Source organism: Fistularia commersonii, chromosome 28 (assembly GCF_037954325.1).
Source record: "Fistularia commersonii isolate RoL2024-O1a breed Wild chromosome 28, RoL_Fcom_v1.0, whole genome shotgun sequence".
In the NCBI taxonomy this organism is placed as follows: Eukaryota; Metazoa; Chordata; class Actinopteri; order Syngnathiformes; family Fistulariidae; genus Fistularia; species Fistularia commersonii.
Window position 1 is genome coordinate 2409975 of NC_141311.1, and position 21901 is coordinate 2431875.

At 43.8% G+C, this 21901-nt stretch overlaps 1 protein-coding gene across 2 annotated transcripts in view; it reads right to left on the reverse strand.

Moving 5' to 3' along the window:
- LOC147217157 (ras-related protein Rab-26-like) overlaps window positions 1-21901 on the reverse strand; it is a 59225-nt gene that overhangs the window by 29342 nt on the left and 7982 nt on the right. For both annotated transcript variants that reach the window (XM_086176531.1, XM_086176530.1), the window contains one exon: window positions 683-724. In XM_086176531.1, the coding sequence (XP_086032657.1) occupies window positions 683-724 (42 nt within the window). The remainder of the gene's footprint in view (window positions 1-682; window positions 725-21901) is intronic.

Here is a 21901-nt window from a genome sequence, read left to right on the forward strand (position 1 = left end):
TCGTTATTATTATGAATGTACCAGCTGCTACGTGTACAGGGCGGCCCTTTTACAGCAGTAATCTCGGCCGGCGGGCGAATGTATGAATATAAATTTGTCGCTCTAATGAAGTCGCCTGGCTCCCCATCAGGAAGCGCTCTCCCTCATCATTACCCCGAACCAGCGGCAGAAACATTTCCTTTTTCTCTTAAGGAGAAGACCGTTAAGATAGATTGCACTTTTTTTTTTTTGGGGGGGGAAAATACTGATTAAAACCACTGCCTAGGTTTTCTCTGCTTCTTATTTGCATTCAGCATAGGTGCATTTCCCCCCTCCTTGCCAGCCAGGGTTTTTTCCCCAAATCCGTGTGACAATAATGAGGAATGAATAGGAGGTGGGGATAATTTGGGTTGTTTGCTGGCCTTTCTAAGCCGCCAAATAAGATAATTATGATTGAACGACATCCTTATTGTTTCTGTTTGTCAGCCTTATTGAGCGAACACGGCGCCGAGGCGTTCCCCGCAACGGCCGTCGCTTTTTATTCAAGGCGAGGCGAAGGGAAAGAGCGGCCATGACGGCGGACGGGCGCGGGAGGTGATAATTGACTGGCCTTTTAAAATAAAGGCGTTGTTTTTGTAAATAAAACCGTTATTCCCCTGGAGCGCGAAGGTGTCAAACATCCATAATAAATAAGATTTCTTACCTGAAGCTTCACCTTGACCCCGTCAATGCTCATCACTTTATTCTGCAGAATGAAAGGAGGGAATTAGAAGTGAAGGCGTTGACATTTTGCTTCAGTTTTTCCCCCTTTTTTAATCCTTAATAACGCAGTAACCTGGAGTTGTGGTCAGAAAGCCGTCAGCGAAGGCTCTTCCTTCCTCCTTTCCACCTCTACCTCCATAAATACTGCATGTCTTGATCTCACTTTGCCGCCTTTTGATGAAGCCTCCGCTCTCCAGAAGGTTAAACCCCTCTGTTCTCCTGCTTCATGCGGGCGAAAGCTTTCCCGTGGAGGTCAGAGGTCACGTCTGGTTCTGACAGCCGGGATCGCGAAAGTTGAACGACGTGCTTCCGAATCCGGCCGCAGAGGACAGGAAGACTTTCCTGCATTTCTATAGCGCTTTCCCACCTTGTGGTCTCAAAAAGCAAACCAGGAGCAAAAGTTCAGCGTCTCGCACGAGGACACTTTTGCAACTTTCCGTGCACACGTCAAATGTTTATGAACCGTGAGCAGTTGGTAGCCACTTAGCCGACCTCCTGAGCCACGACGCCCCTGTATATATTCTCAACCCCTTTTCCACCGAAATCCCCCCAAAAATTTCTATTTTCAGGAACTCGTTTCCTCCGGCGTCGGGGTTTCAACCGCGCCTCAAAGTTCAAGGGTCATCTGGGAATTTGTCCGACTGTTTCCACAATCTCCCCATACCTCACCTGCATTCACCTTATCCTTTTTGGTCCTATTTTTGTTTATTTAATTTATTCTTGTTATTGTTATTGTCACTCTATTTTTATTGTCGTTTCGTTCTGCTTGTGTATTTTTCACCCTCACTGTTCCTTGACGTTGCCCATTGTCACCCCTGGTGTTGTTGTTGTTACTGTCTATTTATTCACAGATGTCTTGCTAGCTTCTGTCTTCTGTCTTTGTATTTATATTTACATTCAGATTTATTTTCCTTTTTAGGAATTTCCCCTACAGGGATCAATTAAGTTTAACTGATCGAATGTCTTCCTCTGCAAATACAATCCAAACCAGGTACTAATTCCAGGTCAATGTCAATAAAGGGAGAGGAAGAAGACGCCGACGAGGTTGGGTCGCTAACGTCGTCAAAGATTGCAAGCGACCGTTCCGGGTTCGATTCCAGAGCAAAACATCGAGCCAATGGATGGCAACGAACCGGGGATTAATTATTAAGTTGACCAACGCGCAAAGAGGATCGACAACATCCGCCTCTCTTTGACCAAGAAGGCCGTGTTTGGGCAAGAACTGCAAAAACACTTGAGGAGTTGTGGACGTTTGCCGGGAACGAAAAGGTCCAGGTCGTCATATCGTTGGTGAAAATGCATGGGGGCTTTTCGCGATTCTGGGTAACTCAAGTCCCTGCGGTGGAAAAACGAGACTTTACACCAGGAGTCAAAATGTAGACACGCCGCGTTCAAACAGGTGAGATATTTTCTGCGCATCAACCCGGCTTGTGTTTCCACACGAGGAGGTTCTGACATGCCTCAAAGGTCCACGCATCTATCAAGCGTCTATTTCCATTCTCCGGCCTGCAGGAGTGGAGGTGTACGACTGACCCGAACGCCACGAGGCGGGCATGGATTACATCACCGGCCGCCGAACGCACAAAAACCTCCTCTCATCCCCTCGGAGATGCTTCTGATAGACGCCGCCGCTGATCTTCTAATGTCCCGTTCCCTCCAGGAGAAGCGCAAGATGTTCAACCCTGACAAGACGCCGCTAATCTGAGCTGAGGGAAAGAAAAAAAAAAAAGAGGCAGTCTTTGTTGTTGAGTAAGGCGGATATACCACCATCAGTCACAAAGGAGGATCCTCATACATATTCACCGTCTGCGCGCTTGTTTAAAAGAGAATCGCGATGTAAAGTCTCAAAAGACTCTCCGGCGCGTCGCTAAAACAAGCCGCAATGAGCCGGGAGGCCCGATAAACACACGGCGACCTAGAAATAGCGGATCGCGATAGCGCGTCGGGTTTCATTACGACTAAATACGCGGGAGGAAAATTCTAACAAGCGCTGGAGCGGCTTATCTCTGTCTTACTGGGGGGGGGAGAAAACAAAAGAAAAATGATCCAAAATCGAAAGTCTCCGCTTTACTCGGATGTTTCCCCGGCTCTCCCGGTTAACAAGGTGACACCGTGATGTATTTGTTACAAGCGGAAGGAGGGAGGGGAGGAAGCGGCGGCTCCGTTTCATTTTCCCCTCTAAACATAACAAATCTTCAAATCCGAAATACTCAAGCCACCGGCCAGACGTCGAATGTTCGCCCGTTTAATGCCTATATTTCTCCCCGCTGAAGTCGCGGGCGTTGAGAAGGTGCAGTCAGAATGGCTCCACTTCACAGGGATCATAAATTACAAATGAACGAGGAGCTTTCAGAGGAAGGGGGCCCCGCCAAGTGTGAGCCTATAAAACATTGATGGCGGCGGCGTGAAGCGAAGAACAGGCGCATGATGGCCGCAATGTGTGTGAGAATCGGTAGCGTTGATAACGGCGATGACAAATGGGTTGCAAAGCCCCGTTGTTTTCATCCTGGAGAGGCGCCGTTGAAAAATGGTTTGACGCGTATCAGATATCCGAATTGCGGAAGGAAGGAGCGAGGCGGGGCTCGCCGCCGCCGCCGCCGCCGCCATCTGGATGTCACGATTTCTAAGTTGCGTTGACGGATTTATGCGGAGAGGAGCATCTATTAGTCGTTCTCCATGCTTCAAAATAAAGGACGATAACGGCCTCTGGTTGGATTCCCACAGAAGGACTTTCTGTGTGGAGTCTTCTGAGTGGGGTTCCTGCAGGTTCCTCACAAAGTCCAAACACATGCAGGAGGTTCACTGGAGAACCTAAATTGTCCAGATCTGGGAATGCGAGGGAGAATAGGGGTACGCCTCTATATCACCCCGATTCCGATCTACCGGTCGATCGCGAAAGGCAACTCCGATCGATCAAAATAGACTCTACAGCAAGTCCCTGAATACACTACTTTTAGAAATAGCCGTTAGCCGATCATCCGTCCCCACTGCAGAATTGACGCGCTTGATTGACAAACAGCACAGCCAATCCGAGATCTCGATCCGAATACTGTCCTGCCATGACTGACGGACATTTGGAAGTGTGTTTGAGGCCGGGCTTCCTGTTAGCTGACTGAGGTCAATCAATGCGAGATGTTATCAGGGTAAGGCTAATGGTCAAAAATGTACGCAAGTGTATTGTGCCATACATGTTCATGCTGATATGCAAGAGAAACAATTCATATTTTAAAAAGTAAATATTCTTGGTGCACCCATGCTCTCTATGATGCGTGAGACCAGGAAAATAATCTATAATCTGCTTATCTGACCCTGGACTGGTAGCCAGTAGATCACAGAACCACATATAGACATAAAACCCTTCACTCTCTCATACAAACATCACATCGAGACCTACGATCATCCGTTCTGTCATCTCAATGACAATCCCTGCTTCTCGCCCAACGACAGCTTGGATAGGCTTCACTCGCCCCGGTGACCCAGATATGGGAAGGATAAGGACGATGAACGGATAAATGAAGGCAGGAGTGTGTCCACTGAATTCAGGCCGTCTTTCTGTTCTCTTTCTCCTCATGCTGTTTTAAGAACTTTATTTATCCCGAAGGACATTGTTGTGCCAGAGGTTCGAGTAAAACATAACAATAATAAATAATAGTAGGAAGGAGGGAGAGTAAGAAATACAAATAAAACCATAAAGTGTCAAAGTCTATAAAGTGTTTTAAGGTCTTAAAAAGTACAAAGATTTGAATATTCCTTTCGGAATTAAAAACATGGATCTTCTTCTTCTTCTTTGGATCTTCTATGTTACGGACACGGTGGCTTTCCTCGCCTCTTTGCCAAGTTCTGACCCCTACAATTATTGGATCTGAACAAAAACGATGGATTCTAAGGAGTCACCGGCGTCGGACTCTGACCAAGCGACTATGAGACCAATGTGCAGAAGGTGTAAAACGACAGAAGTCTGTTAGATCACTTGGGCTGAGGCTTGAGCCGTGTCCGGGGACAGATCTGAGCATACCGTCGGATGTAGTACGGAAGCAACGCTCTGTCCCCGGCAGCAGAGATGGCTTCTTTGACTCCTCTCTCCAACCGCCCGTCCGATCTGACCAGGATGCAGAGCTTGATGTCTTCAGAGGAGTGTCCTTCAGGTCTTGGTTGGACCGAAGAGTCCTGAGCTGAGGAGTTGGCTCTCCTGTGTCGGAGGTCGTTTTGCCTCACCCACGTCGAGGTCATCACAATTTGCCCTTTACAGCAGACGCAGTGCTCTCCACCTTCTGTCTTGGGTGTTCCTCTTCTTCTAGGCGCGCTAGCCTTTGTGCGATTTGATGTTTGTGGAAACTTTTTCCAGAAATACCGGCGGCGCTGGCTCAAACCCCACCCACCTACCCTGGACCAGTGACGTCAGAGACTTAAGGATGTAAACTGCATGGAACGCATAACAGCAAACTTACGACTTCAGACAGACCTATATCTTGACAAATGGGCACCCATTAAAAAATATTTGGAGAGTTGAAGATATTACCTCTATTTTTTTTTTTAGTTTTATTTTATTTTTCGCTTGCTATTCAGGAAATAAGTGACCTATAAAGATTATTGTATAATGTGTATCTTGTTATGAGGTTTTGTAAGAATGTGTATGACTCTGTTAAGGAACCTGTTCTAATGAATGTTCAAAAAAAAAAAAGAAAACGTTTTATTAACATCCTTGCGTTTGTCTCTGTCTTCCAAAAAATGCCAAAAAGAAAAAGCTTCCTATCGATCCGAAACTGGCCAAGGATGCCGGAGCTGGCGAGCGCAGATGGCGGGGAAGGAGGTTTTCGTCCGCTTTCGAAGGGCGTCCGACGATGGCGGTCAGCACTTTGTCAACCGTAAAGGTTTATTGAGCGGTTGTCATTACCCCGCAATCTCTGTTTGTCCTGACGTCACTTTAACACAACAGCCGTCCCCGCAGGTCTCTGGACCGGGAGATTTTCTTCCAGACAGAAAAATAACTACCTCCCGCTATCTCTTTCACACTTTTCACCTCCCATTAGATGTCAGCGTGACCTGCTTCAGATGCCTATCACTTCCCACATCAAGCCTGGAATAAATATTAGACGCCCAGCTTCGTGACCCATTTCACATTTGCAATTTATAGCAGGGCTAATTTCCAAATGTCTACCAGCCAATTTTTTTTTTTTTTTTTATTTTTTTTTTTTACACGATCGCAACCCCCCCCCTCCTGCCCGCTCTGGATGTTCCGACGTGAAAATGATCACGATCGGGATGCACGTGTTTTATCGAGTGGCTAAAACAAGTGGCAGCTCCGACAGCGAAAGGCCGTTTCCTGAAAGCGCGTCTGACGGTGCAATAACGTCTTAAAACCTCCCCGCCGTCGACTTTCTCGCATCGGAGGGTGAAAACAGACTAATTGAAAGGGCAGTGGTCCTTGGGGTCCTTTTTCAACTTTCAATTCTGCAGCACGGCGATGGAGAAAAACAACCTCCAATTGGTTCTAGGTCTGCTCTCAGGGCGAGACTGCGTAAAGCATTTCAATTTGTTTTCCAAGACACTGTCCCTTTGATTTAATTGGATATGGTTCAAATTCTGAAACATCCAGAGCCCAATTTTCACGGCGACCCGCAGACACGGACCTGCCGGGTTGTTGTGTCCGCGTTATTTTTTTTCAGTTTCCGAATGAAATGGCGGAGGACAAGCTGTCGGCGGAAATCCTGACATTTCTTCTCCGCCCATTCAATTTTCAAGTTTGCATATTCTCTCCCCCGGATATTAGCGCAACACAAACGCAACACAAATGACGGCCCCCGTAATCATTCAAAGTCTCTCCCTTCTCTTTCTGGAAGGAAAGAAAAAGAAAAATCAAAACCATTTGCATCACAGGGATGTTTGAAAAGGAACATACACACTGGTCAATATTAATTTCACTCCGTACAGCTTAGACAACTCTTGGAAACTGTTTCAACCAGGAGTTAGCACATTGGCGCAGAGATTAGCACTTCCACTCACAGCCAGAAGGTCCCTGGTCAGGTTCCTGTCTGCGTGGAGTCTCCACGTTCTCCTGGTTCCTCCAGAAACGCACTCCAAAAACATGCAGGAGATTCACTGGAGACCCTAAATTGTCCAGATGTGTGAATGAGAAGGTGAGTGGTTGGATGGCGCTCCAAAGTCTTTATAAGATCTGAATGAATCAAAATCTTCTTCTCTTGACTTGATTTTCTTGCCTTGAAGACGTTTCAACGGTCGTCTGAGAGGTTGTGTGTTCACTGGAGGTTCACTGGAGACCCAGAATCGCCCTGATGTGTGAATGATATTATCCATATCGCTAATCTATGTATACGTGCAGAGGCGTGTGCGACAGAACATGCAGCTTTAGCATCCAAAAAAGTTAGCTAAAAAGAATAAAATAGGGAATAAAAAAGATAAAATAAAAAGAACAGTTAAGATCGAAATAAATGAATAAAAACAAATTTAAAGGTATGTAAAAATTTATAAAAATATATGTAACACATACAGTGCGGTAATAATAAATGGCACAATTTCACAGTAATTTCATGTTTTGGCGACATGAAGCTCGTTAGCCCAAAATAAATCCATTAATTAGCTGCATTGCTGTTTAAGCTGCAGTGTTGAAAAAAAGTAGAAAAAAGGTAGCTGCTTATAGTCCGGAAATGACGGTAATCTTTTATGCTACGGTTACTGTTCAGAAAATAGCATTTCCAGTACTTATTGTGGATGTTACCGCTAAGTATTTAATGAAAAGTTAAAAAAAAAATGTTTCTGCGTAAAAATCTCATGTTACATCGTGGGCAGCTTTGGCTTCTAGCCAAGTGCTGCCGACATATGTACACATACATTCAGCCGGTGCGGCTTATATTCAGGTGCGCCCAATAGTCCAGAAATGACAGTACAACCATTGCCAGATGGTCACGAAGTTCCATCCACAGATGGACGCGACCACAAGGGCGCACAAAAGGGAACGTCGAGAGTAAAGGTGGAACGAGAGTTTCACAGCAGTTTCAAATTGCGCTTCAGACAAAGCCGACCGATAGTGCGGCGACCCAAATGCGTCTGGTTCATCCCGTCGGATCTCAGATCAGACCGTTCTCCCGCATCTCCGCTGACAACATCTGCCACGCTGAGCCTTTTGTTCCTCTGGGTTCCTTTGAACTGACGGGATGAAACAAGACAAAACAAAAGACAACAAGTCGGGTTTTCACAACCGCTAACAAACGAGTGTGGCAAAATGAGATGTTGGCGGCACGTGGAGCCCATCGTAATTACATAGACATCAACGCCATCCTGGAAAGTCCACAGAAGGCCGGAAGAAGAGCAACCCGGGTACAGCGGACGGTATCTCCTGCATCCAGGAGGCACTCCAGAGGCCACGCAGTGGATCTCAATGATCTCCACTACTTGTCCCTTACATGAAACAGCCGAGCGAGTACAAGTAAGTGTCCAGAAAATTGGCAGATTAGTTGAAGCAAGTAGGTTATCGTATCGGAGGAGCCAGGAGACAGTCGTACAAGGACACGGTGTGTTTTCTTTCCCCTTCCAGGATAAAAATAGACCAAACTAAAAGTTGAGCTATGATTTTGCAGTCATGTACGAGTATTCCGCTGCGATTCTGCTTCACAGCGAGAAGGTTGGCTGGTTGGATTCCTACATGTCGTTTTTTTTTCTTTGTTGAAACTCCACGTTCTCACTGTTCACAGTCCCAAAACTTCCAGGAGGTTCTTTGGAGACCCCAAAATGTCCAGACATGTGAGTAAAAGGGTCAATGGTTCTTCTTCTTCTGCTTCTTCTTCTTCTGTTCACAGCGAATCAGCCTCTCCATCTCTGTATCCTCCTCTCTCACACCAACTCACTTCATATCCTCTCTCACAACGTCCATAAATCTTTTCTCCAAGATTCAAAGTGTTTATTTCCATACGTACAGCGTGCAAAGGTGTTTCCCTGTACAATGAAACTTTGCTGTCCGCCGTGCATTTAGATTTGTATTGACAATAAACATTTAAAAAATCAGTTTGGAAGTGATTTCAAAATACTTTTGATATTTCTTCATAATACGGTGGAATTTTAAAGCTAACAAAAATTTGTTTTGAAGATAAATTTCACAGGTCACCCGTCGGTCGGGTCGGGGAACCAATAGCATGTTCGGGTCATTGTAAAGGTTAAGAAATTAATTTTATCTGTTGAACTAGTTGAACTAGTTAGTTGAGGAATTTACATTTGGATCTGCATTGATATATGGAATATACAAGACTGTCTCAGAAAAGTAGAATATTGTGATACAGCAATTAAAAAAAAAAAAAAAAAACTTTTTTAAGATATTCTAATATTTTGAGATAGGATTTTTGAGTTTTCTTAAGATTCTAGCCATAATCAGCAACATTAAAATAATAAAAGGCTTGCAATATTTGAATTGGTTTGTAATGAATCCAGAATGTATGACATTTTTGTTTTTGTAACTGCATCACAGATGATAAAGAACTTTACCACAATAATTTTATTTTCTGTCCTGAACAATGATAAAATTTCGACGCATCGACGAAACCGTCGAATATAAAGCGGCACTTCGAAAAAAATCCATGCGGCACCAGATGTCGCGTTAAAAGTAGGACATATTTAAATTATCATACGTTAAAAATACCACATGGCTCTCAATGAAATACATTTAAATACATTTAGCCTCTCCACCGTCTCCAACACCTTAAGAAATTGATTTTATCTGTTGAACTAGTTGAACTAGTTAGTTGAACTAACGGAAAAGATGGCGAAAAGAAAAAAAAGACGATGATTACCGTGCATTCCAGGCTGCGAGGACAGAGGAATTTACATTTGGATCTGCATTGATATATGGAATATACAAGACTGTCTCAGAAAAGTAGAATATTGTGATACAGCAATTAAAAAAAAAAAAAAAATTACTTTTTCATGATATACTAATATTTTGAGATAGGATTTTTGAGTTTTCTTAAGATTCTAGCCATAATCGGCAATATTAAAATAATAAAAGGCTTGCAATATTTGAATTGGTTTGTAATGAATCCAGAATGTATGACATTTTTGTTTTTGTAATTGCATCATGATAAAGAACTTTACCACAATATTCAAATTTTCTGTCCTGAACAATGATAAAATTTCGACGCATCGACGAAACCGTCGAACATAAAGCGGCACTTCGAAAAAAATCCACCAGATGTCGCGTTAAAAGTAGGACATATTTAAATTATCATACGTTAAAAATACCACATGGCTCTCAGTGAAATACATTTAAATACACTTAGCCTCTCCACCGTCTCCAACACCTTTCCTCTCACTCTGGCTGATGGTATCTATCGCATAGCATGAGCGGGTGAACGCTCGTGTTTCTCCGTGTGAAGCCCTGCGATCGAACGGCGACCGTTCCACCATTCGCCCAATGACAGTTGGGATCGACTCCAGCCAAGCTGTGCGGATAATGAATGGATATATTTGTGTGTGCGGTTGCTGTACATGTGGTTTACTCACATATCTGCAGGGCTGGGTTCTTGTCTGACATCTCCACCAATCAGACTTTCGAAGCCGATCGCATGAAATGACAACGCACACACACACACACGCCCACACATTATGTAAGGTCCTCCAGGACGCACGCTTGAAGGTATAAGTAAATGATTTTTTTTTTCCTCTTGTGCATCAGTGGATAATAAACGCTCCAGCCGAATCAGGGTTTTTTTTTACAAATCTGCATATTTGCATGCGGAAGAAGAATAAAGGTCCGCGTCGTCCTCTGCTCTTCCTGCCGCTCGACGGTTTTCCACAGGGACCGTCCCATATTCCAAGAATTCACTTCCCACCTCTTTCATGCCTCGGTTAAATATTCATGCCGCTCCTCAGGGTTCGCGCCTCTAGATCCCACTGACATTAGGGCGGCAGGTGGTAAAGCCGCTTTTCATTAATTACAAACCAGCCTCTCAAACCCCCTCCAGGCAGAAACGAACCCCCGTCCAACACACAGGTGCCGTTCACGCGCTCAACAATGCTTTTGGACACACTGCTTTCTTCGTGGAGACCCGTACCGGCTCAACAAATGCTACGATACGCCGAATTATAAATGCATTCTTTACCCCAGTTTGATTTCAAATTGAAAAAAAATAAAATAAAAGCTCAACCGCCGCTCACTGGCGTGATGACGACTGGCACTTTAATTGCACCCACTCAGAAAAAGGCTGGCAGCCGGGAGAGTCGGGTAATGGGAAAGTCAGTCAGCCATCGCTGGTTTTCTAAAAACAAAGGTACAGAAGCTGAGAGAAGGAGTTCAAGACGGACGCATAAAGAGGGCGGGCCGGGTGGAGATGCATGAGCTTCTTCTGTCCCTGCCGTCTTCCATGTCTTCTCATGGATCTCTCAGGACGTGGAAGCAGACCTTCACTTCTGACGTCAACGCGAGAGTTGAAGTTGGACGGCGTTATTAGAAACGTCTGCGACCGGCAAAGGTTTGCCAAAGGTGCTTGTGAGCCGTCCTGGTACCGAGGCTGGAGCTCCGTAGATACAAAAGTACGACTTTTGCAGAGACTAGAAAGGGCTTTCAAACTCATTCATATTTGGGGGCCACATAGGGCCTAATTTGCTGCAGGGGGGCCGGACCAGTAAAATATAGTGTCATTTCCTAGAAGTAACATAAAGTCCAAATTTTTCCTTTGTTTTAGTGTAAAGCAGAACAGGTAAATTAAACAAATCTTTACATGTAATGAACTGTTCGTTTAAAAAATACATGATGAACAACCTGAGATACATGAAGACAAGTAAGTGCAATTTCAACAACACTAGACCTCGGTACTTCTCAGTACATTTTGTTATATTTTTCACCATGGCGCTTGTCATAGCGGCGACGAAACTTGCTGTATCCACACCGAGAATACAGGATTCTTATTTTTTAAAAAACATCTTGCTGTTGAGGACGTTGGAGGCAATGAAAGAGCAGGTAAATTTTTAACAATAAGTAAAAATGCTATTTACAGACCCGGGAGACGCATTGCTGCCATCTGCTATAAGTACCGAGTCACATCGTGTTGTGCCGTTTTGCTAACACTGACTAAAACAGTGCGCCCCTAGCAGATAATAGAAGAACTGCATTTTTATTTCAAAAAAGTAGTTCATGATTTCTATGTATTTCTTCAAATTGTAGATTTATCCCTCGGCCCGGATTGGACCCAGCGGCGGACCGGTACTGGCCCGCGGGCCTTACGTTTGCCACCCCGCCACAAGAATCTCTTCAGGAACCCAGAACCGTGGACTTCAGGTCCTTAAACCTCTTGAGCTCCAACACTGAGGAAGGTCTTCGTCGTCATACGACGTAGGCGCTTGGTTAGAGAACACCAGATACTTCTTGAGGAAAGCAGTGTGCCATTTTTTTACAACCATGGCGGTCACACACAGCACATGCAGCGCTAATAGTTATTTTGATTGACACCAATATTCTAATACCATGCGATCTACCCACAATACCTTTGCAATCTACTATTAGATAGCGATCCACATATTGGGCACCTCTGATATCAAATTTGCCGACGTCAAGTCGCGAAACTTTAACACAAACGCCCTTCTTGGAGCCAAAAATGCCAGTTTTCCACACGCAGCCGGTGCTTTTCCCCTCGATAAACCTGCAGTCGCCCTCGACTGTGGGCTCGAGCGACTCCGGGGACTGTTTAAAATCGCACATCCGAACGACGTGATTGGTCGAGCATTACGGGGACCAGAGGTCATACGAGTGATCAATATTTACTGCTTCGCTTTCTGACAACAAACATGAACGGTTGCGGAGGAGCACGCAGATGTGGCGTCAAACGCCAAACTTTATTGCCTCCCCGGGACATGAAACCTTTGCAGGTCTTTGTTTCGGAAAGGAAAATGAGTAAAACCGGACACGTAAAGGAAAAACAGGTATCTGAATCCGATCAATTGCGGAAAATGGATATTGATCGGACTGAGAACCCTCCATGTGTTTTGTTATTGAACATAAGCACACAACATGCCCAGCAATGATCAGATAATAATAATAATAATAATAATAATAAAAATGGATCAACGAAATCTTCTGCTGCTTCCTTCAGGGCTGGCAGCCAATCATCTCGCTCCATCCAACCCCCTCATCACACACCAGCTAACATCTTCTCTGGTCTTCCTCTGGACCTCCTTGTTGATAATCCTTGTTAAAATCTTCTTGTCTTGGCAAATGGACTTGAATTTCTTCACCTGAAGACGTTTCGCCCCTCATCCCAGAGGCTGGTTCAGTTCTAATGACCTGCGGGGAGTTTCCGAATATAGCCGCCTCCGAAAGGAGTCAAAGAAGCCGTCTTTGTCGAAACAGAAAAAAGGAGGGAGACACAACCTGAGATACAACCTTTCACAAAGGTATAGCGCCACACTGGGATCAATACCAAGATGGATTTGCACACAGAACTCGGTCTCTGTCTTCGGCTGTGAGACCAAACAAAAGGTTGGGAACAAAAGTATGCAGACACAAGTTACGGAACTATGGAGTGTATTTATTAAGTGTACGTCTGAAGGGACCAAAGGGGACCGAAACCTAAGACCAAAAACGCTCTCGGCTGCTCAGAACCACCTGCAACATATGGAGAGGGAAACAGCAACACCGAAGAAAACGCCCCAAAACACACAACCACCCCTAGGGATGGAACACCAGGACCTTCTGCACCCTCCGAACAACCAGGAAAGACCCGCCACCAGAACCACCTGAGCCTCCGTTCATGTGATCCAACGGGTTTCACTTCTTTGTTTAGCTTTACCTTTTCTCATTCCAGTCCAGGCAATCCCACGAACATCTGGTTTCTGCCGATCAACTCTTCCATTTACACAACAAGCCACCATAACCTCGACCAGGGGTCGGAAACCCGCGGCTCCCTGTGGATTTTGTAAAATAACCAACGAGTATAATTCAAATTTATTATATTTCAGTTTGTTCATTTTTAAAATGTAATTTTAAATTAAGGCAATTTTGTAAAATCTAAATAAATCGTGTTATAAATATTTTTGTGGCTCCTAATAAATGACTGTACGTGCCAGGATAAGGATGAAAGCATCATTTATTGGTGGATAATTTGGTGGATAATTCAAGGTCATAAATACAAGACGGACTCAAATAAACATTGAGTATTTTGCTCAATGGTACGAACATCAACATCAACATCAACCGAACGTCCTTTTTTCAGAGTTCAAAACGCTTTTCCCTAAAAAGTGAAATTCCTACTTTGCTGTCCGCAGTGCATTTGGATACATAGCATAAAGGCAAAACTATATATATATATATATAACGCTATATGCCATGTTAATTCATTTTAAATTTCAAAACACACAGACACAAGCACTTATCAAAAGCAACCCCTTGCATTGCCTGTGCAAGAAGTGGTGATTATTCTGCTTCTTCGGGAACCGATTTAGAACGTGCCGGTCATACATGTCTTGGGGCGTTCGGTCCGAAATACCGCAGCCGCTGCTGCTGCTGCATCAGCTTTCGGAAAACAATTGAATTCAAGTCATGGTTCCGCTGGAAGAAAGGTAAAGCGCAGCCGGAGCGGGCTCAGCTTTGGGGTTATAAAAAGAAAACCCTCGTATCAGCGTTATTCTGCCTTGATCGCGGTTGATGAGGCCCAGGTCTTCCGCCCCCGGGGCAGCAGGAGGCCGACGGCGAAGGTTTTTAACATCGTCACGGGTCTCTGCGGAGGCTTTCATATTCATAATGTTCTTCAAACATCACGACAGCTGCCCTCCAAACCCACATCTACTACAATGACTCATTCGTTTGGCCTACAGTTGTTTCAGAGGCCTCACATCGATGGAGGACAGCGGGGAAAAGTCTACAGGAGGTTCCCCACATTCACTGGACCGGCTTTTCGAGTGAAATACAGAGCATTTAGAAATTTGAATTGTAGTTACGCAGATGATTCATTTGCGCACTTCCCTACACATTGAACTTCGTGAGAAGGTCTTCTATCTGTGAGTGAAGAGGAAACTGAGATGATTTGGATGTGGACGGAGGAGGGATGGTGAGGATCGTGGTAGAAGGATGCTGAGGTTGTTGTCATTCTGTTATCCTTGTTGTTGTCTTTGTCCTTTTCATTGTCAGCTATTGTTTAGCTAACTCAGCTCAGTTCAGTTCAGCTGAGTTCTGTTAGTTCAGTCAGTTCAGGATGAGTCAGATCATAGCAGTTCAGTTCAGTTCAGTTCAGTTCAATTCAGTTCAGATCAGTTCAGATCAATTCAGTTCAGCGAACTCAGCTGAGATTATGGCAGTTCAGTTCAGTTCAGTTCAGTTCAAGTAAGTTCAGCTAACTCAGCTGAGATCATAGCAGTTCAGTTCCATTCAGTTCATAGAATTTCAGTTCAATTCAATTCAGTTCAGATCGAAACAGTTCGGATCAATTCAGTTCAGCTAACTCAGTTCGGTTCAGTTGAGCTCAGTTCTGTTTAGGTCAAGTCAGTTCAGGATGAGTCAGATCATAGCAGTTCAGTTCAGTTCAGATCAGTTCAGATCAGTTCAGATCGAATCAGTTCGGATCAATTCAGTTCAGCTAACTCAGCTGAGATCATAGCAGTTCAGTTCAGTTCAGTTCAAGTCAGTTCAGCTAACTCAGCTGAGATCATAGCAGTTCAGGTCCGTTCAGTTCATAGAATTTCAGTTCAATTCAATTCAGTTCGGATCAATTCAGTTCAGCTAACTCAGCTTGGTTCAGTTGAGCTCAGTTCTGTTTAGGTCAGGTCAGTTCAGGATGAGTCAGACGATAGCAGTTCAGTTCAGTTCAGCTCAGATCAGATCAGTTCAGACCAGTTCAGCTCAGTTCTATTTAGGTCAGGTTTAGAGTAAGACCAGAGAGGAAGTTAGTTGGTGTGAAAAGATAGGGTTGGATGGAACGAGATGATTGGCTGCGAGCCCTATAGAGAACTTTGTTGATCCTTTATTATTATTATTATTATTATTATTATTATTATTATTATTACACCATCCTTACTTTTGATGAGTGGAAATATGAACGGAGAGACCTCTGGAGGGGCAGGGAGGAAGTGAGGTGGGTCAGCGCAGTCATGGAGATGCTACGTTCTCTGCGGCCACCTCCACCACGACAGTCACAGATATTGCATTTTGACAAATGAACGGGGCGTGAGATCCTTCGCTGGAGACAAAAAGGTTCATTTCAAGTCACACGGTACCTCGAAAATCTTCCCTCCGCTTCCTTTCCCTGACTGCCTGTCCACTGTGGACCTTAATCATGAAGACAAAGGTCTCGTGCATGGACTTTGCAGAGTTTGATGGATTAGATTTCCAGGTGTAAACCTGTCCGTCGCTTTTCACCTGTGGTGACTGACGACAGCACAACGGGGTAAAAAATAAATTTACAAAAATTACATGTCACTGAAACACCGGTCACAATCTAATACAGTCTGTTCTAGTTGTCCACTTTCCTGGAGGGAACACACACATACAGAGTGTGAAGGAAAGATATGCTGGATTTGATGCGTTCCGGCTAAAACATCATTTATTCATGAAGGAAGTGCGACCTGATTGGCTGAGAGGCCGGGAGGACGGTTAAGACAATCACTTTTCCATGAATACTAATAACACCTCAGAAGTTTCTTAGCCCAGCTGTCGCCCGGGAGGCATATGGAGACACGCAGTAAAACTATTCACCCTCTCATTCACACATTATATGGAGAAATAAATTATTCACATCTCATTCATTCAGCTAACGGTTTATCCCGACGCTTCAGGCGCTCCTTTGTGCCCACGGCCATCAGATTTTACAACATTAGTCCGGACGGCACGCGACAATGACTGCATCGGTGCTACCGCTAACTCAATGCCTCACTCGTTCACACATGTCATGTCCTCATTCAGTTAGCGATTGTTATCTATCCTTCTTGTTGTCATTCCATTCTCATCCTGTTTATCTATTTCTATCTTTGTTGTTGTCACTCTGTTATTCTTGTTGTTGTCTTTATCCTTTTAATTGTCAGCTGTTGTTCAGCTAACTGAGCTAAGTTCAGTTCAGACCAGCTCAGCTCAGTTCTGTTTAGGTCAGGCTAGTTAAGGATGAGTCAGAGCATAGCAGTTAGGTTCAGTTCAGTTCAGTTCAATTCAGTTCAGTTCAGTTCAGTTCAGTTCAGGTCGGCAAAACCCAGCTGGGTTCAGTTCAAACCAGTTCAGCTCAGTTCTGTTTCGGTCAGGTCAGTTCAGGATGAGTCGGATCATTGCAGTTCAGTTCAGTTCAGCTCAGTTTGGATCAAATCAGTTCAGCTCAATTCAGTTCAGCTAACTCAGTTCAGTTCAGACCAGTTCAGCTGAGTTCTGTTTAGGTCTGGCCAGTTAAGGATGAGTCAGAGCATAGCAGTTAGGTTCAGATCAGTTCAGTTCAGTTCAGTTCAGTTCGGCTAACCCAGCTCAGTTCAGTTCAAACCTGTTCAGTTCAGTTCTGTTTCGGTCAGGTCAATTCAGGATGAGTCGGATCATTGCAGTTCAGTTCAGTTCAGTTCAGTTCAGTTCAGTTTGGATCATATCAGTTCAGCTCAACTCAGTTCAGCTAACTCAGCTCAGTTCAGTTCGGACCAGTTCAGCTCTGTTCTGTTTAGGTCAGGCTAGTTAAGGATGAGTCAGAGCATAGCAGTTAGGTTCAGTTCAGTTCATATCAGTTCAACTCAGTTCTGATCAGTTTGGATCAAATCAGTTCAGTACAATTCAGTTGAGCAAAATCAGCTAAGTTAGTTCAGCTCAGTTTTGTTTAGGTCAGCTCAGCTCAGGATGAGTCAGATAATAGCGATTCAGTTCAGTTCAGATAAGTTCAGATCAAATCAGTTAAGTTCAATTTTGTTCAGCTAACTAAACTCAGTTCAGTCCAGATCAAATAATTTCAGTTCAGATTAGATGAGGTAGGGTCAGAGCGGATCATAGCTGATCAGTTCAGTTCGGTCAGTTCAATTCAATTCACTTCAATTAACTCAGCTCAGTTCAGTTCAGTTCAGTTCAGTTCACCAAAGTCAGCTTAGTTTGGTTCAGCTAAGCTCAGTTCAGCGTTAATCTATTAGGGTCAGGTAATTGTCTTATCTATTTATTTATTGTTATTGTTGTGACAAATGAATTCCCCCTATGGGAATCAATAAAGTCTTATCTGATCTAATCATTCAGAGAAATATAACCATTCAGTCTCTCAGAGAGACAGAAAAACACTCATTTTCAGACATAAAACCTTTTCCTCATTTCCTTTCCTCCCCCTTATTTTATTTTCCTTCAAGAGCGTTTTCACAGAAATCGCCGCCGAGCTTCTTGACCCCGGCACAAACAGAAACAAGAGGCCTCCCTCAAGCTGACAACACTGATTTCTCAGTAAATAACATTTGGGACTCATTAAGTTTCCAGCCAAGATAAATTCGCCCTGTTCTCCGCTGCTGGTGGGAATTAGTTTAAAGAGTGAAAAAAAAAGAGGCGTTTAACTCCAGGCTAAAACATTTACAAGCATATTTTTAGCAAGCGTACGCACAAATGCCGTGCCAGCAAAAAAAAGAGAGATGGAAAAATGCATCCGATTAATGCATGCGAGTCGCGGGCGATTTAGATCCTCCTCGGTGTGTTATGAAGCTATCTACACCACGTTGAGGATTCTGTCACAGCCCAGGTTGCCGGGTTCCTGGCCTGGTGTTGCAAGATTCCCTCGTCCCCGTGTTCCCTCCTTTGCAGGTTAGGTTGTTTTTTTTAATCCTACTGCTGCTGTGCACCTGTTTCCTATCGCTCATCATCAGCAAGGGAGTACCTTCAATCCCGGCTTTGTGGTTAGAGTAGAAGCTTAGACCAGTTCAGTTCAGTTCAGGATGAGTCAGATCATTGCAGTTCAGTTCAGTTCAGATCAGTTCATATGATTTCAGTTCAGTTCACATCAGTTCGGTTCAAATCAGCACAGTTAAATTCAGTTCAGATCAGTTCGGATCAAATCAGCTCGGTTCAGTTCCGCTCAGTTCTGTTTAGGTCAGGTTCAGGGTGTCAGATCATAGCAGTTCAGTTCAGTTCTGTACAGTTCAGTTCGGTTCAGTTCAGCTCAGTTCAGTTCAGTTCAGTTCAGTTCAGTTCAGTTCAGTTCAATTCAGTTTGTCTAACTCAGCTCAGTTCAGTTCAGATCAGATCAACTCAGTTCAGTTCAGCTAACTCAGCTCAGTTCAGTTCAGATCAGATCAACCCAGTTCAGTTCAGCTAACTCAGCTCAGTTCTGTTTGGGTCAGGTCAGTTCAGGATGAGTCAGATCATAGCAGTTGAGTTTAGTTCATATCAGATCAGTTCAGTTCAGCTCAATTCAGTTCAGCTCAGTTCTGTTTAGGTCAGGTCAGTTCAGGGTGTCAGATCATAGCAGTTAGGTTCAGTTCAGTTCAGATCAGTTCAGATTAGTTCAGTTCAGTTTGGCTAACCCGTCTCAGTTTAGTTCAGACAACGTCAGCTCAGTTCTGTTTAGGTCAGGTGAGTTCAGGATGAGTCGGATCTTTGCAGTTCATATCCATTCAGTTCAGCTTAATTCAGGTCAGACCAGTTTGGATCAAATCAGCTCAGTTTGATTCAGTTTTAGCTAAGTCAGTTCAATTCTGTTTAAGTCAGGCCAGTTAAGGATGAGTCAGATCATAGGAATTCAGGCTAGATGAGGTAGCATCCAGGGGGGAGATCAGTTCAGTTTGGCCAGTTCAATTCAATTCACTTCAGTTAACTCAGCTCAGTTCAGTACAAATCATATCAGCTTAGTTCAGTTCAGTTTAGTTCAGCTCAGTTTGGTTCAGTTACCCCAGCTCAGTTCAGCTCAGTTCAGTAAAGATCAGGTCAGATTAGTTCAATCATAACGGACCAGTTCAGTTCTGTTCGGTCCAATTCAGTTGAGCTAACTCAGCACAGTTCAGATCAGTTTACATCACACCACACACAGGGTAGGATAAGGTCTAAAGCAGGGCTGTCAAACTCATTTTAGCTCAGGGGCAACACGGGGGAAAATCTATTCTAAGGTGGGCCGGATGACTAAAATCATGACATATGAACTACTGTTATGTACCTATTGTTCAATTCACTCCTCAAACCTGGTATTTTTTAGCTTTGCGGGCCGGATTAAACCTGTTCACGGTCCTAATCCGGCCCACGGGCCTTGAGTTTGACACCCCTGGTCTAAAAACGATTCTCAAAAAATTAAACTGCCAACTTTTCAACCGTTCAACTTTTTCCTCAACGAATCCTCACCCGTACCGAACGGATCACTTTTTCATCAACGAATCTTGCGGCTGGTTAATCACTGACTCGGTCATCTCCTCCGGCAAATTGCATTCGGCGCCACACTTTTACAAGGTGCGTCTCCAGAATTGTTCTCCGCAAGTCATTGTTCTCCTATTTCGATAAGTCGATCGTCTCCAATCTGCCTTCTGTCTAATTAATCTTGGAAGAAGCGGGAGCCGGTCTGACGCTTCCACCCCGGTAGATCCTGCCTTTTATCAACGGAGGTGACTTGAATATGATGATCCGTGGCCCGCAGAGCCAGGGCGAGGGTTTTCATCAGGACAGAAATAAATCTCTGACCTCCCGCCTCTCTCTTACTGCTCTGACCTCAAGGTGGAAGCTGAAATATCTAGAAAAAGAAAAACCACCAGCAGCCTGCACTTCAGAGGTTGTTCAAGAATTAAGAAAAATAAAAAAATAAAAAGGAAAAGAGCTTCTGAGGCAGTTCCACCGGCCCGCTGCCCTCTTCCCACCTGCATCGCCGTGGATACCGACGGCCGAGACTCGCCGCCTCTCCGTTTGAGAGTGCGTTACGTATCCCGGTTCACCGGAGCCAAAACGGGTCACGATAACGCCACACTTTGATGCACGAAAAGTTTCACTTTCTTGAATTTTAAAAATATTTTGAAGACCGAACGGAACTTTTTAAGTCACCTTAAGTTGCAAGACGGAAAAAAAAATACCCGAATATATTCAATTTTTTTTTTCTGGATATGCGCATACATGTTCTGTGCGTGTCTGCAAGGGTTATAGACTATATGACGTGTATATACACTGCTCAAAAAAATAAAGGGAACACTTAAAAAACACATCCTAGATCTAAATGAATGAAATATTCTTATGAAATACTTTGCTCTTTACACAGTTGAATGTGCTGACGACAAAATCACACAAAAATGATCAATGGAAATCAATTGTATCAACCCATGGAGGTCTGGATTAGGAATCACACTCAAAATTAAAGTGTAAAAACAAACTCCAGGCTGATCCAACTTTGATGTAATGTCCTTAAAACAAGTTAAAACAATTCCCAAGTGGACACTATGATTTCACACAAGTGTGATTGACTTGGAGTTACATTGTGTTGTTCAAGTGTTCCCTTTATTTTTTTGAGCAGTATATATATATGACTATAAATATATATATGACTATATGACGTGTGATTGAGCGAGTACATTTTTGTACATTCTGATATGTCAGGTGAATGAGGGAGTGAATGGATGTACGTTTCTATGACGCGTGAATGGGTGAATTGTTATTGCGTGTCTACACGACACATGAATAAGAGGGTGAATCGTCATATGTGTCATATGAAGGGGCGAATAGTTGTGTGTCCGCATGACGTGAATAAGTGAACTGTCATGTTTCTCTATATGACATGTGAATGAGCGTGTGAATTTTTGTGCGTCCCTATATGACGCATGAATTGTAGGTCTCTTAAATGCACAAGTAAATTGTTTTAATGCGTCTATATGACATGAGAATGAGGGAGTGAATTGTTCTATATCTCTTTGTGGTGAATTGTTGTGTGTTGATATAACATATTAAGAAGTGAATTGTCTAAATGATGCATGAATGAGGAAGTGAATGGTTGTAGATCTCTAAAATGCATGAATGAGTGAATTGTTGTATGTGATGAGAGAATGAGGTGGTGAATGGTTTTGTGTTTATATGACGTGAATTGTCATATGTCTCTCTGCATGAATGAATATCTGGTATAAGTAGTATCAAAGTGGGTAAATTACAACATTAATGATCATCAAAATAGCAAAAGCAAAGATGCAAAGGTGCAAGATGATTGGTCTGATTAGGCTAAATTTGAAGATCATTACGAAGTAGGTGACCAATACTAGTAATTCAAGCACCCCTCTTGCC